Source organism: Doryrhamphus excisus, linkage group LG13 (genome assembly GCF_037039965.1).
Source record: "Doryrhamphus excisus strain RoL-2023G ecotype Guam linkage group LG13, RoL_Dexc_Guam_v1.1, whole genome shotgun sequence".
Lineage (NCBI taxonomy): Eukaryota > Metazoa > Chordata > Actinopteri > Syngnathiformes > Syngnathidae > Doryrhamphus > Doryrhamphus excisus.
The window spans coordinates 2,129,115-2,149,085 of NC_136369.1; the positions used below are offsets into that span (position 1 = coordinate 2,129,115).

Sequence of the window (19,971 nt, forward strand, 5' to 3'; positions counted from 1 at the left end):
TGTACACAGGAGAGGACGTTTGGGGTCGGAGGTCGATATGGAACATCCCGTCAGATCAGCGCTTTAGATGGATATTTCTATGCTCACAGTTCACAGCGAGCCTAAAGCTCCTGGTGCGGCATGGCTCGGTATGAGGATGAAGGTCCATTAGAAACTGTGTTTGATGCCGCAGTCCACTCAGTCTTTATGATACACAAGCAGCAGCATCACTCAGGTGAGCCAAAGACACCAGGTACGATACTGACTCAGGGTGTAACGGTACACGTATTCGGAATCAGGTATTCGGTAAGGTCCAGAGAGTTTATGCCATCACGGATCAACTCGGTAAGCAAATACAGTGCAATCCATCCTTTGGCTAGAGATAGTGCCAGAGCTTCAAAACCCCCTCCCCCGGTGAAATATGTACAGGCATAGACAAGTGTGCTGCCCTTGTTCGGTGTTTACGTTTAGTTTTCATTTGAGAATTGGATTTATTGGAGACTTACCTATGTTCGGAGTGTGTGAGAGATTTGTTCCAAGTGAAAAGTGTTTTGTGATTACCCATCCAAAAAAAAGAGTGGGAAAATATTCCATTCCTAACACCTGCTAGCTGTTATTGATGTCAGATTTCTAAAATGATTCAACGTTGTTCACACAAAGCGGAGTAGTTTTAGGTTTTGCATTACCGAACGTACCGAACCACGATTACGACATACCGTTACACCCCTACTAATCACACAGAACCATTCCAGTCGGGAATACAGAGTGGAACCTCAAAAGTGGAGCACCTCAGATGTCGTAGGATGAGACCACGGTCAGAGAAAGACAAACGAGACTTCAAACTGCCATCATGCTTGACAAGAGCGTTGCATTCAGCGAGCATCAAAGTGCACGTTTTGCTTTTTCTTTGAATACAGACAAACGATACAGACAAGAAGGGAAGTGACTCACATTCAAAGCAGTAAAAACTCGTCCTCACATGCTGGCAAAGCTAACATTCATTCGTTCATTGCATTTAGTGTGTGTCGTCGTCAGGGTGACGGGTGAGATCGAGCCTATCTCAGATGACTTTGTGGCTTAGGTTTTTGTTAAAATATTGCCAGTGTTTGTACACTGTCTAAGTTTTGGTACAATATTGCACGTAAAACAAACTAGTCCATTTACTTTGTGCTGCACCCTACGCTTATTGTTATTGATTAGGAATGTTATACAATTAATTTCTATTGATTTACCAGCCTTAACTATTATTGTAATACAGTAAAGTCTCGTTATATCGATATTCTCGGGAGTCTATGGGAGACTATCCATATATCCAATCCTGCGCAGAACTGCATTAAAAGTGGGCGGATCTTTGATATGGCATGTAATTTTCTCCTTGAGTTCATGGATTGCGTATCTAGCATGCTTTTGTACTACAATACATTTTGTACTACAGTAAATAAAAATAAACTTACGCTGTAGTGATTACCGGTTACCGGGACATAATTCACCCCGGAACATAATTCACCCCGGAACTATCGATAGGGAAGGTGTTGCCACCCGGAGGGGTAGGCGCGAGGGACGGGTGTTTTCCGCTGTGTGTGCTGCACTCTGGTGGTGGAAGTGTGAAAAATAAAGTTGACTGGAAGCAGCCGTTCGCCGTGTTCTTTTTTGGTATTGAAATCCTTAAGCAAAGATTGATTTAAGCTGCTTTTGTATCGATATAAGCAGACCAAATTGGCTGGCGGGAGATGAAAAGGGCATCCTAGTAACCGGATTATCATAATAACCGTGTATCGTACTAACGGAGCTAATTATATCATAAAAGACTAGAAATTTGCCGGGAAATGAAAATAGTATCGTCGTTTTAACCGATATCGATATAACGAGACTTTACTGTACATTGTTATACTGCCTAGCGTTAATATAACTACATTATTTCAGATTGGTAAAAGGTACATGTTGAATACAGGAAGTGAATAAACGTATTAAGAAATGATGGGAAATTAATGGTTCTTTCTACTCCCTGTTGGACATGTGGAACTTTAATTTCTAACTTGTGAGGTATTCCAATGTAAACGAAACCACTGTCGGTGCATCCGTGCATGACTGCTAAATAACGAGCCACGGGGCCAAAGATAATTATGAGTACTCGCGATTCGATAAAGACGGTAAGGAACACTACTGAATTCAATCTTTCCAGGATTTATAATTATTTCATATTGTTTCCTGCATGAAAAATGATTTATTCTCCATGAAATCAAAACTTATGGAACAAATTATTAACAAAAATGAACCGTTATATAAACAAACATTCACACTCACAGTCACATCCATGGACGACTTAGGGAGGAATCCGGAGCACTCAGAGAAAACCCACACAAGCACGGGAAGAACATGCTAACTCCACATGGAGATTTGGAGACTCAAACCCTTGATCTCCTGCAAGCCACGAGCCCACAGTGCGGTCCAAAGTTAGTCGGAGGTGAAACATCGCCTGCACACTTAGTAGTAAAGCTTCTATGATGGCCATAGCAGGACATCGGAACAGATTCATTCTACGATCAAACCGGAGTTGAACCAACATTCTTGTGTTCAACTTTAGAGGTTCCACTGTAGTCTCACTGGTGCAAAACATATTTGTTTTTTTTTAAAAAAAGAGAATACAGTTCAATGCTTCTGTTTGTCAAATTGTCTATGTCTCATACGGCGATACCAACTGGTGGACAGGTGATTGTGGTTTGGAGTTCTAAACTAATACTTTGCCTCATAATGTCAACATTTTCACATTCAAAGACAGAAGATTATTGGATGATTTTGATGATGCAGTAGATCCCCGTCTAGTCGCAGTTCAGCATTGCACCATTGGAAAATTTATTTTCCGGATATGCGGGTAGGAAGGAAGGAAGATGCTTTGACAAGAAGTGATATTGTGCAGGTTTTTTATACTGTATACCTGTGTAAAATATGTGTGAGAAGCTTATTATATCAAAAATAGGCATTTTTAGGGATTTTTATGGGTGTGCATTCTTTTTTTCCCCCTGCGAAAACCACAAATAGTGATTGAATTGCGGGGATCTACTGACAGTATGGATGAGTATGATTATTATTCTCCGAGATGAAATATCAGGTGAATGCAGATCAGACAGAATCAAATTCAAGTAAGTCCATCCTTCAGTAAAAAATAAAAAGGGTTGATGATTTCAGTGCAACTTCTGCGAGAACCTACACGAGCCGAGAGTAAGATGAAGCTCTGAGTGACAGAGAGAAACTAACCTCTCCTGCGCCTCGTGACGGCGACGGCCGCCACTATAACACCGACTCCACGTTGTCGCACATCTCCTGGTCGTCCAGGTTGTACACGTACTTGGTCCTGGAGACGGGGCTGTGGGCCAAGTCCTTGCCCAGGTTGTCCAGAGTCACGTTGGAGGAGAAGAGCTCGGTGGGCGTGAGGTAACCCTCACTGTTCTTGATGTACTTCCTGTAGTTCTTCCTCAGGCACTGCCATGTGGTGGCGTAGAGGACAAAGGCCGATGACTTGAGCGCGATGGCGATGCTGACGTACAGGTGCCTGTAGGCCACGTTGTCGTACAACATGCACGCCCCCTTCTCGCCGCACACCGAGCTCCAGAACAGGCAGGTGGAGTCGATGCCCATGCCGAAGATGAGGGGTGGGGGAATGAAACCTGGGGGAGAGGGGAGAGCGCCGCTTTGAGATCAGCACACGTACGCCAACATTCAGGATGTGCCGTGTTTGCTAACCAATTAGCCTCAGTAGCAGGAATAGGACCCCCAGGGCGTAGGACTTCAGATCTGGACTCACGGTTCTTTAAAGAAAAATACAAATATCATGCTTTTTCACATATTTTTTGAAATGGCTCCCTCTAGTGGGCATATCACATATGAACAGATTGTTCTCTGACCTGATGAGGATGATGACAGAGGGTGTCTGGGCCATGGCGCCAATCATGCTGCACAGGCAGATGACACACAGGAAGGTAAGGAAGGCCTGCTGGCAGCCTGGACTGGGACACTTGCCCGGTAGAGCCACCCCCTCCTCACTGGTGCTGGATATGCACGCGCACCCCGTCAGGTTCTGATGAGGCAACGTGTTTCAGGGCCCACAAAGCAGACGCTTCAGGTACGTTTACAGCAGACACTGACACTGAGCGCCACTCACCGCTTTGGTGCAGCCGGCGAAGCAGGCCGAGAGGTAGGTGACGCCGTTGGAGCCGCACACGGGGCTCACGGAGGCCGTGTAGCAGTTGCAGCTGCTGATGCAAGGCGACTCGGGCCGCTGCCAGGATTGCAGCGTCCTGCAGAGTGAGTCAAGAGGGGAACCGAATTATACGATTCACATGGCGAGAATTGTCAGAAATGCATTGCTGGACTTATTTTTTTACAGTTAAATCATAGGGAGGGAGGGGTTCCTTTTACTCTGTCTAATTTTAATTAAATGAAGGCAAATTATATCATTGTAGATGACAATGTTTTTTTATAAAGATGTTATTTACATCATTTTTGAATATCAAAATCCATACTTACTTTTCAACTTTGCTAACTTTTTCCCTGTAACCTTTTCAATATTTTTCTTTTCAGTGTGACCATAATCATCCTCTGTGTTGATGAAGAAATTGGACACCACTGTGGTAAAAAGAGCACAGTCCACTACCTGGCAGAACCAGCAGAGGGCGGTATTGTCTTTCTATCTAAACAGGCTGCTGTAGAAGCACAGTAGTTCTGGAGACTGATACTGAATGAAATCAGGGATAGGATGGGTTTGATCCAAGAATTGATTGGGAAGGAGGCCACCAAAAAACCTATACAGCGCCTCTTGAGGAAAAATGTGGAAAAATACACTTTTTGTAAGTAATATCAGACATTTTGATGGATGATTAAGGCCATATAATTAAGGAGAAATAAGAAGGTCTCACAGTGGTGTCATGTGGTACAACTTACTCGTTGCTGTAGGCGACCGTCACCCCGGCAACCGGCCCGGTGTCACAGCCCAGGAAGAGGAAAGAGACGTAGCATGCGGTGGACACCAGGTTGACCAACATGGCCATGCGGACGGCGCCAAGGGCCGACAGGTTGAGCTTCTTCACCAGCAGCCCCCCGAGGAAGATCCCCAGACAGGCGCAAGGGATGGCCGTCATTCCTGCAGGGAAGGAAGGAAGCGTGTTTGCTTGCCTGAACGGACCAGGAAGGGGGTAAAAGCCCCCGCTTACCTAGCAGCTGATTGGCTGAGGAAGTGGTGAGGTTGAACTGCTGCTCCAGGTATTTGCCAAGGAAGGCGGCAAAGCCAGCCACCACGGCGATCTCCATGCAGGCGGCCAGCGTGATGCAGCTGAACACGGGATTGGACAGCAGGTGTCTGGTCACCCGGGGGATGACTGAGCCAAAAAGGACGCCACATCAAGTCACTGCTCTCTTTTAACAACTCTTCCTCCTACACTCACCTCTCAGGTGCTCACACACAGAGAGCCCACTATTCAGGTCGAAGCCGTGGATGCCCACTTTGGGTTTGGAGGCCTGGTAGTCCAGGCTGAGGGGCGACGGCAGCATGGCCTGCTCGCTCTCCGCAGCACCGTCCAGAGTCTGCTCGTCCAGGGCCTGAGGGAAGCCGAACATCAACAGGGCCGACAGGAAGAGTAAGGCACCACAGAGGAGGAAGCCGCCCCACCAGGCCCCGATCCAGCGAGGGTCTTCTGGAGTGATGTCCAGCTTACCTTGAATGGAACATACACATTGCTATCAGGCTGTTGCTATTGGCGACTGTTATTGTGATGTATTTGTCACAATAGCAGACATTCAAGTACATTTATGCTACACCAAGCATTCAGCATGAACACAGGGGTGTCCAAAGTGTGGCCCGAGGGCTATTTCTAACAATACATCAGGACAGTTAAAACTAGCCTGTTCCAGGATGGTCTAAGCCCAGGTCACGTTCTCTATTAGTGGGTGAACATCTGCTTCACAATGAAAAGTCATTTTATCATTGTTTTCTAATTTCTTAAGAAAACTACAAAAATTGAAAAATCTGCAATAATTTTTTTTTTTTTAAAGTAATACATGAAATTTTTGGATTTATAAAAATAAGGAAAATAATGTCACCGTAGTAGCATAGAATAGAGTGAACATATAAAAGAACAAAAACTGTCGGAATATATAATGTAGTCAGAATATTATGAAAATTAAAAAATATGATGGGATTAAAGTCATAATATGAAAAGAAAAAGCAAAAAACAGAGGTAGTCAAAGAGAAATACCGATGTTGGGCTTTTTTACCTACATCACAAAAATGGGAGGCAGTTTTTTTTCCTTGAAATGTACATCACTTCTTGGCATATACTTAATATACATAATAATAATAATACAGTAAAGTCTCGTTATATCGATATTCTCGGGAGTCGGAAAAAATACCGATATAACCAGACTATCCATATATCCGATCCTGCGCCAAACTGCATTAAAAGTGGGCGGATCTTTGATATGGCATGTAATTTTCTCCTTGAGTTCATGGATTGCGTATCTAGCATGCTTTTGTACTACAATACATTTTGTACTACAGTAAATAAAAATAAACTTACGCTGTAGTGATTACCGGTTACCGGGACATAATTCACCCCGGAACTATCGATAGGGAAGGTGTTGCCACCCGGAGGGGTAGGCGCGAGGGACGGGTGTTTTCCGCTGTGTGTGCTGCACTCTGGTGGTGGAAGTGTGAAAAATAAAGTTGACTGGAAGCAGCCGTTCGCCGTCTTCTTTTTTGGTATTGAAATCCTTAAGCAAAGATTGATTTAAGCTGCTTTTGTATCGATATAAGCAGACCAAATTGGCTGGCGGGAGATGAAAAGGGCATCGTAGTAACCGGATTATCATAATAACCGGGTATCGTACTAACAGAGCTAATTATATCATAAAAGACTAGAAATTTGCCGGGAAATGAAAATAGTATCGTAATAAGTAGTAATTCATTTTAACCTATATCGATATAACGAGACTTTACTGTACATAATATCAAAGCAACCCTTGTGGAAAAAGTTTGGACACCCCAGATGCAACATCACAGATCTTGGACATGAATTAGGAGCATTTTAGGTAACACAGTACAACATCAACGTCCTTTGTGTTCCGCTTGGTTATCATTTTATTTGAAGCACAAATGAGTTATGAAAATCAACTCACTGGTGTCGATGAAGACGGCGTCAACGTAGACTTTGGTACAGACGGAACCTAAGATGAAGCCACAAGCTGGCCCAAACACTAACGTTGAAAATAAAATTCCTGTGAAAGAGAGAAAAAAGAATGAAATGTAAACACACTTCACTTCTTCTCACAGCAGAGGGCGCCACTGAAATGAAGTCGAGAGGAGTGTTTAAATTAGAAAGATGGAGCCTTTCTGGAAAAAAAAAAGCATCCGGTGATGGCCGTAATGTTTTCTATAAATGACAGATAAGATGTTGGACTTTAAACACCATCATAGACTCATTCCCAGTCTGTGTCATATTCTGCTCAATTATTGATCCCATGTTAGATATTTCCTGCAAGGTCATAAATAATCAAACAGGAAATGGTCTCATTGGTTGTCTCTTGGGATTGTACACTAAGTAGATGCTTGATCAGAAATACCACAACATCAATGCTCAGCTTTGATTGACAGCATTTGTGTTTATCGCTGTGGTTGGAGTACCTCACCGTATGTTTCATGTAAATGTAATCACTATTAAGTCATAAATGCTCAGTATTGTGTCCGATATACACATATTGTCCTGCACGTCGTTACCGATACCGATGTTGGCAGCAGATCTTCGCTCAAACTAATGTCAGTTGACTTGTCATGTCGTGAATGAAGACGTGATGCTTCTTTTACTGCGATGCTACTATACAAAACATGACAAATACTTCAATAGGCAATACAAGTTATAGAAAAAAGTACTCATTTTCTATGCTGTGAGGGTATGCTGAAGCCGACACCTTGGCCTGGTGGCCAGCCAATCACAGGGCACATAGACAAACAACCATTCACACTCACATTCGTATCTATGGACGATTCAGAGTCGCCACTAAACCTGCATGTTATCAAGCAGGAAAAAGTATACCGATATCGGCTATTATTATCAGTTGGCTGATATTATCATACATCCCTCCTATTGAGTCTACTTTAGCTTTTTATTGCACAATTGGCAAAAGGGAAGGCAAATCGTCCACTCCACTATTCCTTTAAATGAACCTTGAAAGCTGCCGTTCACAAAGAAGGTCGGACTCAATACATTAATTGCTTGTTCTAATTCATTCAGATGGCGCTAAACTTTTAATTAGCGCTTGAAGGCTGAATGTAAATCTCTTATTGACTGTGCGGTGATTGCAGCTCTGCCTGTGCATGGATCACGGATGCATTAGAGCTGCACTGTACAAAATGGCAATCCACGGAATACGACACCGGAAGAATGACTCTGTGGGACAACGAGGCCTTTTTGAGTCAATAGGATAACATATTAGTGGAAGGAGATCGTCTGTCTCAGCAACACTACAGCTATCACAAATGTTGTCTGGAAGAGAAAGAAATGCAAAAAAAATTAAAATGCTGTTTTCCTCATGTGTATATGTATTTTTATTAGTATTACAATTAAAAAGAGCACTTTGTCTCTTGTGGTGGTGGCCAGACATTTGGAAGTGGCAGGTTGACAGACTCTTCAGCAGAGCCAAGACGCCATTCAGAAAGGAGAGGGAAGAAGACAGATGGTAAAAATAAAAATGCAAACATAACAGGGCACAATATATCGTCATAAAACCATCAAAATGTATACACATGATTAGCCAACTTCTTTACAATTACCAATTTCTTACCAAGTGCACATACAGTAAAGTCTCGTTATATCGATATTCTCAGGAGTCGGAAAAAATACCGATATAACCGGACTATCCATATATCCGATCCTGCGCCGAACTGCATTAAAAGTGGGCGGATCTTTGATATGGCATGTAATTTTCTCCTTGAGTTCATGGATTGCGTATCTAGCATGCTTTTGTACTACAATAAATTTTGTACTACAATAAATAAAAATAAACTTACGCTGTAGTGATTACCGGTTACCGGGACATAATTCACCCCGGAACTATCGATAGGGAAGGTGTTGCCACCCGGAGGGGTAGGCGCGAGGGACGGGTGTTTTCCGCTGTGTGTGCTGCACTCTGGTGGTGGAAGTGTGAAAAATAAAGTTGACTGGAAGCAGCCGTTCGCCGTGTTCTTTTTGGTATTGAAATCCTTAAGCAAAGATTTTGTATCGATATAAGCAGACCAATAAGCAGACCAAAAAGGGCATCCTAGTAACCGGATTATCATAATAACCGTGTATCGTACTAACGGAGCTAATTATATCATAAAAGACTAGAAATTTGCCGGGAAATGAAAATAGTATCGTAATAAGTAGTAATTCGTTTTAACCGATATCGATATAACGAGACTTTACTGTACGTCATGTTTGTGTTGTCATGACATAATTGTCATGTGATCGGCTATGAAAGGCATTTATTGGCATATGCCAATCACATGTTTTGTACGCCGCCGATCAATCCAAGCATGCCTAGTGAAAACTAGTTTAATCATTTTGTTTTTTTTTTCAGCACTTCCATGCCAAAATATTATCTAAAACATTAGGTGTAAAGGTCCGGTGACAGCAGATTATTTTCCCGACAATGTGAAGGTTAAACAGCCTCCTCGAATGAACGGTGTTGTGTGCATTAAGTGGATGAATCACACTACTGGCCTCTGCTCGGGTTGTGCAAGACGAAGGTCACAGGAATAATTCCACGTTGGCATTATGGCACCGTTCAATCACTGGCAAAGGTGCATAAATGAGAGCAAGCCCGGCCGATCCGACTGCTGAGTCAGCGTCCGCTGCTTCCTTGCCTGTCCAGAAGAGGGAGCGTAATAACTCCAGTGGAGTGAAAACATTTTGCTGCAGTGGACGCGCTGCGCTTCATTACACGCATTACAGCCATGAAAGGAGGCGGCTATGTGAGCAACGGGGAGAGATGCTGACCCGCCAACGACACAGTGGCTTTCTTCAGGCTTCCCACCCCCCCCCAATGTAAACAAGCTGAGTGTGGCTCCAACAAACCTCTGTTGTTGTGTGCTGTCATCTCCTTACTGCACCTTATAAGCGTTCATGTTTCTTGGAAATCATGCAAATTGCCAACCGTGACCTGAAATCAGCTCGTCACCCATCTAAGATGTGGACACTTTAAACTTTTAACCTAGTTTAAAGAATTTCCCCACTGAGGGACGAATAAAGGCATATCTTAGTTTTACCTGCATAAATGCATATACAGTAAAGTCTCGTTATATCGATATTCTCGGGAGTCGGAAAAAATATCGATATAACCAGACTATCCATATATCCGATCCTGCGCCGAACTGCATTAAAAGTGGGCGGATCTTTGATATGGCATGTAATTTTCTCCTTGAGTTCATGGATTGCGTATCTAGCATGCTTTTGTACTACAATACATTTTGTACTACAGTAAATAAAAATAAACTTTGATTACCGGTTACCGGGACATAATTCACCCCGGAGCTAATTATATCATAAAAGACTAGAAATTTGCCGGGAAATGAAAATAGTATCGTAATAAGTAGTAATTCGTTTTAACCGATATCGATATAACGAGACTTTACTGTAAATGACAAATAAAAGAGATAAATGAACATTTAAGGTTATGTTTACCACATAGGAAAATAACCTGGTCTGCGAGGGTGGATCAAATAGAAATTCATTTATAACCTTCATTTAGTATTTTTTATATTCTCTGTCTTGCTGTTACAATAAACCTACCATAAAACTTCTGTGCTGCTCATATCTTTTTATGGGGTAAACATTGAAAATCAGCAGGGAATGGAATATTTATATCCCCCACTGCAGGATATGCAACAGAAGAACATATTATTGTTTAAAGGTCATTTGCTGGAAGCCTGCTAGAGATCTCCCACTGAAGGTGCCAAGAGACCCTGAGGTGGACCTAAAAAGACTCCAGGGGGATTATATAGCTCATCAGTTCTGGTGTCTCCCAGGGGGAAACCTGTGGTGACCCCGCTGGGCCTGCTGCCCCCATGACCCATTTGTGGATCCAAAATGAAGGGATGGATTGGAACCCTGGACAAAAAGGCACATGGAGTCAACTTAATCAGCCAGCAGGTGTTTGGGGCTCCTTAGCAGAGGCTGAAGGATGAGACAGAAGAGTTGTTTAACTGTTGGAGGTGCTACAAGCAATACATCACATAGAGGGTCGCTTGTCTGGGCCCGAGGTATCAGTCTCAGCCACTGACAACAATCAATAGTCCAATTACTGTGTGGCAGTGACACTACAGGAGCATGTTGGTCTTTCCGTAGGAGGCCATCCGGTCGTCTGCATCACGGATGTACAAAAGGAGGTTTTATACGACGCACCACAATTACAGAAGCACGGAAAATCACTGAGCGCTGCATCAGTAGTCCACAGCTTCTGCAATCAGCAACGTGCACTTTGGTAAGAACTAGGCAGCAGAAAGAAATAAAATGCTTAATTCCTGCCCAGTCGTAAAGTTTTTGTACTACAGTAAAGTCTCGTTATATCGATATCGGTTAAAACGAATTACTACTTATTACGATACTATTTTCATTTCCCGGCAAATTTCTAGTCTTTTATGATATAATTACCTCTGTTAGTACGATACCCGGTTATTATGATAATCCGGTTACTACGATGCCCTTTTCATCTCCCGCCAGCCAATTTGGTCTGCTTATATCGATACAAAAGCAGCTTAAATCAATCTTTGCTTAAGGATTTCAATACCAAAAAAGAACACGGCGAACGGCTGCTTCCAGTCAACTTTATTTTTCACACTTCCACCACCAGAGTGCAGCACACACAGCGGAAAACACCCGTCCCTCGCGCCTACCCCTCCGGGTGGCAACACCTTCCCTATCGGTGAATTATGTCCCGGTAACCGGTAATCACTACAGTGTAAGTTTATTTTTATTTACTGTAGTACAAAATGTATTGTAGTACAAAAGCATGCTAGATACGCAATCCATGAACTCAAGGAGAAAATGACATGCCATATCAAAGATCCGCCCACTTTTAATGCAGTTCGGCGCAGGATCGGATATATGGATAGTCCGGTTATATCGGTATTTTTTCCGACTCCCGAGAATATCGATATAACGACACTTTACTGTATTTGTGTTTCTGGCGCAGGGAGAATGCTTCCATTGGGAATCCTGGTTCATGGAAAATGTAAAATTAAGATTGTTGTACATGTGCTGGACTTAAGGTGTATCCTTCCTAATGTCTACTATATGTGCTGGCAGAACAGTGACACACTTTACGCATGCCTTGAGAAACCTAACATGCTCTCAAATTACGGATGAATGACATTTCACCTCCAAGAAGTGTGATACTGCGAAGGATTCATGAAGTCCTTCATTAGGACACACAGAGTAGATACCGGTGCTTTGTGGGCGACCTCCCTTTGGTTAAGTGCTAAGTACTTTCTGGTTCGTTCCCGGTGGACTAAATCCCACTTGAATAGTATTGATCTGTGTCAGGGTGAAGTTGTGCCCACAGGCAGCCTCTCCTGTGAAGTGTCGCTGCTTAATATTTAATCATTGGCTGGGATGTTTGCTAAACTCCTAACTGCTTCCCTGTCACACTGCATTATTCAGAGGGTTGGCTTACACTGCAGCAGCTGTGTCTTCACACGTGGAAGTCTTCAAACAATGCCGGCGAGCCATGGCTGTGAAAGGGAAGCGGCGAAATAGGCGTTGCGCTTGTTAGCTAAAAATACAGATGACGCCGGCTGGGTGCAATTATGGAGCGTCAGAACATGGCCCGTCATTCACACTGTGGGAGGTGACCAGGATGACCATCGAGCATGGAATGTCATGATGATCAACAACCATTAATTGTCATCACCAATGACACGCTGAATGGTCAAACAATAATTTGTGAAGCAAAAGGTGAGAAAAATACACAGAGAAATGGAAGCGCTAGATTTTGTAGCTTATGCAAAATCAGCACTTGGTATTGGATCTAATCGGTGGTGTTTCATTGTGACCACTTCAAATTGTCACAGCAATGTGATTCACTCACCTGTGCCATCATTTGATTTGCTGCCGCTAATAAAATACTTGTTTAGGAGGCACTGGTTCATCACTTTTTGCTGTTTTCCTTCACAAGTTGTTGAAGAATTAGACCATGTTGGCAGGGACGCCAACTAGTCAAACGATCGCTGATTGGTTGATCGTGAACAAGAACGGGTGTGGGTAAAACACGGACCGCGGCCTAAATAAACGATTCTGATTGGTCCATTTCAAGATTTGCAAGGATTGCTTTGACAAATTACCACCGAAATTACGCAGTCCGTGTTTTACCAACACCCAACAAGAACCGCTTTAAAAAAAACTCTTGGCAGTATGGAATGCCAAAGTGCACTTGCCCGACGGGAATATCACTGATTGGATTTACTTGCCCCAATTTTGTTTTAACTTGCCCCGCGCCATCGGTACATCGTTATTGTCGAGCCCTGAGACGGTTGATATAAACAACAAACATGGACTCAACATGCATGGGCTGTCATGATCCTGAGTCGTCATTACGAACATTGAGCATGGGCTCTTATAACGATCATGGACTGTCATGATGAACAATGATCATGGAATCTAATAACGAACAAAGAGAAGGTCTGTCATGACACTCAACAAGCCCAGACTGCCTCCTATGACAATAATAAACTGTCACTATGAACAACGAGCATGGCCTATCATTACAATCATGGACTCTCATGATGATCAAGGACTGCCAGGGTGAACAATAAGCAATATGTCATGACGCTCAACAAGCAGGGACGATCATGGCAATCACCGGCTAAAATTTTGGTATTCATTTTTTACCACAATGAACCGCAGCTTCCCATGTGCCGGCAGCACTTGTGCAGCCCTGGCCTGTGACACTACCCCCACCGTGGTTAATACACTGCGGTACATGCTGTTTAAATTTATTTGTCTTTTGGCAAGATTGAATAAAATACTCGCTGAAATGTGGACTGGATGTCTTGTAAGCCAACAATAACCGCCCTCATCCATTTATTTTCCTTGTGTGGTTTTTTTTTTATCACGTCAATTGGAATTCATTCATTCATTCATTCATTCATTTTCTACCGCTTTTTCCTCACGAGGGTCGCGGGGGTGCTGGAGCCTATCCCAGCTGTCTTCGGGCGAGAGGCGGGGTACACCCTGGACTGGTCGCCAGCCAATCACAGGGCACATATAGACAAACAACCATTCACACTCACATTCATACCTATGGACAATTTGGAGTCACCAATTAACCTAGCATGTTTTTGGAATGTGGGAGGAAACCGGAGTACCCGGAGAAAACCCACGCGTGCACGGGGAGAACATGCAAACTCTACACAGAGATGGCCAAGGGTGGGAATTGAACCCTGGTCCCCTAGCTGTGAGGTCTGCGCGCTTCAATTGGAATTAGCACATGAATTTAAAAAAATCCCATTCTTCATATAATGAGATTTCTATGTCGCTTCCAAGACATTCTGCATCTCTGACAATGTATTGGAAATGAAAAGATGCATTGTTTACATGTACAGTAAGCAGTTCTGTGTACATTGCGTCATGATGCCATATACAGTACTACATGGCTTTTTGTCTTCCATTCGTATTTGTCTCATCCTGATTCAGGCTCTCCACAGATGGAGAGGAACACGAGCGGCACACAGCCTCACTGTCTGCCTCTGCACTGTTGCCTTGGCAACTTTGGCAGACAGGATGTACCGTGTGTGTGTGTGTGTGTGTGTGTGTGTTTGACCTCTTGGTTTGTGGTGTCGGTGTGACCTGTGAAAAGTGGCATAGGCGGTGATATAAAATGTTTCCATGAGCAAAACACACTTTTGTATACCTGCCAAGTGTTGTGAAGAACACTTACAAAGTAATTACCTTAGCTTAGCATAATGAGTTATGTTAGAAGTATGCCAAACTACCTGGATTTTGCACCCATAGCTCTCAAAATCGTGAAAGCAATTCAGAATAAAAAATAAAAATAAAACTTTATTGATAGTGCTCATTGCTAAACAACTACTACGCATTCGTCACTTTACTTTGATCCATTTTAGTTTCATAAGTATAGTGTGTGCAGCTTACCTATATACAATGACGAGTCCTTCCTGTGGACATGATCATCAATGTAGGACACTCCCAGAGGTTGGACAGGTGTGGCCCCGATACCCAGCAGAACCTGGGCTCCAATTAGCAGCAGGTACATCATGTTGGTGTTGGCTCGGTCGCCGCATTTATATGCCGAGTCTTTGTTGTCGGACCTGGTGGTGTTGGAGCAGACGTCTCTGCCGTCCTCGGCGTGCCACGAGTCCCCAGCCTCGTACTCGTACTGGTGAGTCAGGAACTCAGGCAGGGCCGACAGCAGCGCCCCCAGCGCCATGACGATGCCGCCGCAGCCGATCAGGCGTGGCCGGTGTGCTTTGGCGCCAAAGTAGCTGACAAAGAGGATGAGGGCTAGGTTGCCGATTTCGAAGCTGCTGGCAATGACGCCCACGTCGGCGCTCTGGAGGTTGAAGCGTCTCTCCAGAGTGGTCAGAACACTCACCTGTAACACAGACACAGTACAATTATTCATTCATTTTCTACCACTTGTCCTCAGGAGGGTCGCAGGGGTGCTGGAGCCTATCCCAGCTGTCTTCGGGCGAGAGGCAGGGTAAACCCTAGACTGGTGGCCAGCCAATCACAGGGCACATACGTATAGACAAACGACCATTCACACTCACATATATACCTATGGACAATTTGGAGTACCCGGACAAAACCCACGCATGCACGGGGAAAAAATGCAAACTCCACACAGAGATGGCTGAGGGTGGAATTGAACTCGGGTCTCCTAGGTGTGAGGCCTGTGCGCTAACCACACACATCCGCTATGCAGCCCGTAACTCAAATATTCAAAATCAAAACGTCATCTGCTGGGTTGAATATGTACATTATTTTATATACTGCTATTTTTTTTATCCTATTTTTATCTTAGTTTGCACCAAAAGCTTCTAAAACATACTCTTACAGAGCTTTTGTGACATATTACATGAAGTAATTCAAATTTTCCAAATCAAAAAGTAGTCTGCTGGCTTAATATTTACATTTTTGTACTATTATAAAATATAAAAATAAAATTATATTATTTATAATTTATATAAAATATTATAAAATAATAAGACAATGCACAATACAAAATACAATGTAATGGCTAGGAGGGTCACGTTTTGAAATGTGTGCATTTGAAGATGCTAAAAACGATCTAGTATAGGTCGATACATGCTAAGCCAGGGGTGGGCAAACTACAGCCCGGGGGCCACATCCGGCCCGCCAAGTGTTTGAATACGGCCCGCCCAATCTTTCCAAAGTATTTCATTTAAACTCAACATACAACCTGGCATCATGGCCTGAGCCAACCTTTTGATGGTTTTATCAATTTCCTTTTTTGACATGGTCTGTTGTTTACAAAGTGCTCCTGAAAAAAGGGACACAAGCACATAATAATAATAATAATTATTATTATTATTAGATTATTATAATTATTATTAGAACTATTACGATTATTATATTAATGCTAATATTATATTAATTATATATAATATTATTGTTATATTTGCATATTTTACATAATAATAATATAATAATTATTATTTTAATTTTATTGTAATTATATAATATTTTATTATTTTTAAAATATTTAAATATAAATATAAAATAATAAATAATAATAGCAGATTGCATGACAATTTTACAGATACAATAATACCAGGTGGACTGTTACGTGTAAAATATATAGTCTGCCCCCCGTAAATTTTGTCATATCAATGACAAAGTTTGCCCACCCCTGTGCTAAGCTATCTGAACAAAACATCAACATCTTAGCTTTGTGTTACAAGTGACAAAGCAAATTAGAGTCATCTTTAATAATATAATCATTTCATTTGTACAAAATGCCAAGGGCCCTAAAAAAACGAATGTTGGGCTGAAATGGCCCCAGGCTGCATTCCACCTGTCACCTGTCCACATGTCCCAATACTTTTGTAGTGTATTTTCACTCTCCAATCACACCGGTTCTTAAAGTGTCAATCAAAGAGAATGTGTTGTCATCATCAGGTGGTGCTCCTAATGAGCGCGACCAATCTGCCACACTCCGACACCAGCATCAGGTGGTGTGCGAGTCGCTCTATGACCGAGCCGTCCATGCGGAAGCCCACCGGCTCGCATTTTCAACAGTAGCTTTCTGGCCCGAGGCATCACACATGGACATATAGCGTCCCCAGAGCGAGAAGGGGAGAGGCTGGCGCATCAAGATGTTGAGAAGTTCTCTTCGTCTAATGATATACTGGTGCCATAGGTGCTTTAAATTGGGTTCGGGTGTGGGGGAGACATACTCGGCCAGTCCAAAACCTTCTCAGCAAGACGCTTGCCATCTTGGAGGTGTGCGTGGACTCTTTATCATGTTGGAAAACTGCAGAATGGCCCACTTCATGCTCCATAGTACATATTGAAATTCAGCTTTACCTCAATGAACCGCAGCTCACCACGTGCCAGTAGCACTCATGAAGAATACTGCCACAATTCCTGACTGTAAGCAAGACACGATTATCTTCCTACTCATATACAGTAAAGTCTCGTTATATTGATATTGTCGGGAGTTGGAAAAAATATCGATATAACCAGACTGTCGATATATCTGATCCTGCGCCGAACTGCATTAAAAGTGGGCAATAATGTACTCGACATTGTTCTATAGTATAGAACCAACTGCGTTCGTGGTATAGATTCTATACACACGAGAGAAACCACGAACGCCAGCATGTACATATAAAAAACAGTGATTATTGCAAGCGATAAAAAGATATCTGAATACAACACAATTAAATACATGTATTTGTACGCTTGTGTCTTTGTTGGAATAGGTGTGTATGCTATGTCAGTTGGTTCTTCTGTTGCAGGCATGTGTTTGGCCAGCTATGTGGGGCGGGTTGAGCATGACCTGTGAACCAGGAAGTGCGGGAATCGGTGTGTGTGCTGCGCTCTGGTGGTGGAAGTGTGAAAAATAAAGTTGACTGGAAGCAGCCGTTCGCCGTGTTCTTTTTTGGTATTGAAATCCTTAAGCAAAGATTGATTTAAGCTGCTTTTGTATCGATATAAGCAGACCAAATTGGCTGGCGGGAGATGAAAAGGGCATCGTAGTAACCGGATTATCATAATAACCGGGTATCGTACTAACGGAACTAATTATATCATAAAAGACTAGAAATTTGCCGGGAAATGAAAATAGTATCGTAATAAGCAGTACTTCGATATAACCAATATCGATATAACGAGACTTTACTGTATTTGTAGTTCAGTCAGATTAAAGTTGGTTGTTCTGTAAGCATTTCAAAAAGTTGTCCTGACCCAAATGTTTAGAAAAGTGCCCCCGTAAAATGAACAAAGGAAGAACACAAATAAGCAGCTGACCTTGAAAGAGACAGCAAAGACAGACAGCATTTAATAAGGTAAAAGAAAGGAAATGGGGAGTACTTTCAAGTGTTTTTTTTTTTCTAGCACCAAGATATTTGGTAGTGAAAACTAGTGGTCTCCTGGGTGCCGGCCCACACAGGCGGCTATCATGTGTTGGCTGCATCCTGCACTAGCAGGTTGTGGACCTCCCGGGCCAGCGTTTGGTAACCTGCTCGGTGTCCAACAACAACAACAACAACAACAACAACAACATCACGGCGTGTCTGTGACGCGGCTGGTGCAAAGGCCTCATGTCTCAGCCAAAAAAGCAGCGCATCTCCTGCTTCAATGGATGTGATGCTTCTCACGGCACCATTGTGAGGCGCGTCATGTGCACATCAGCATGGCCTTGTCGGTTTGAAGGACGCTGACACAAAATGATGATGGTGGATGACGGACTCACCAGATAGGCGCCGACGGTACCCTGAGCCAACATGAGCGCGCATTCCGACACCAGGAAGATCTTGATGTTGGAAAAACATGAAGTCTTCTTCTGGCTAATGTCGTCCTGCTCCGGGTCGTCGGTGCTCATCCGCTCGGTGCAGATCTGATTTTTAACCTGCATCCTTCGGCCTCAGGCTCCGCGCGGGCTGGTCAACGTGAACGGGTCCGGTCCGGTGGCGATCATCCGGTTCCGTTGCCGCACACACGCACAACTGCGAGGCGGAGAAGAGGAGCGACTCTCCCGGGTTAGAGACGCCGCTGTCCGCTCGGCATCGCAACGACCTCCTCCTGGGTGCTATTTCAGTGCGTGGGCTGCGTGTGCGTGTCTGCCACGCCGTCTAATGGCCGACGCACGAACATCCGCAATGTTGCATCTCCTGTCCACTTGCACCGCTATCGACTGGTCTGGCCGGGTCCTCGCCGCATCTCTGCGTCCTCCAGGCGGAGTGACGACGACGATGATGATGATGATGATGATGACGCTCCTCCCACCCGTCGACACGTGCTGGGTGCGTGCCTCCTCTTTATTTTATTTGAACATCTTACCCGTGACTCAATATAAAAAGATGGCCACTTTATTCGATACCCACAGACACAACAATTGACGTACAGAATGCAGTTATTGTCTACATACTAGTTAGCAACACAAACCAGTAGCAAGATAATGATGCATGCATGATGCATGAATGCCACGACACTGGGGAGATGCGGTTCACTGAGGAACATGTGACACATTTCATGCTGGTCTTCCTGATTGGGACATCAAAGTATCCGCATACGGAACCATTTTGCTCAAAGATTTAAGGACAGTTATTTAGATGATAACGGCTTTCACATTCAGTGGATGATACATCCATACTCTTATACAAGCTGTGCACTGACTACTCTAAAGTATAACCAACTCCACTTTCTGTAATATCGTCCCCGGACTTGCCGTTCTTACTTTTCCAGCTGCAAAAGTACCAAA

At 43.5% G+C, this 19,971-nt stretch overlaps 1 protein-coding gene across 1 annotated transcript; it reads right to left on the reverse strand.

Moving 5' to 3' along the window:
- Positions 1-1,969: 1,969 nt before the first annotated feature.
- LOC131139484 (solute carrier organic anion transporter family member 3A1-like) lies at positions 1,970-19,458 on the reverse strand. The gene is made up of 10 exons (XM_058089145.2): positions 18,964-19,458; positions 15,156-15,615; positions 7,147-7,245; positions 5,418-5,687; positions 5,187-5,351; positions 4,918-5,116; positions 4,139-4,274; positions 3,882-4,054; positions 3,721-3,785; positions 1,970-3,644 (listed from the first exon to the last, which is right to left on the reverse strand). The coding sequence occupies exons 1-10, from the start codon at positions 19,123-19,125 to the stop codon at positions 3,268-3,270; spliced, it is 2,106 nt and encodes a 701-aa protein (XP_057945128.2). The 5' UTR covers positions 19,126-19,458; the 3' UTR covers positions 1,970-3,267.
- Positions 19,459-19,971: the final 513 nt, after the last annotated feature.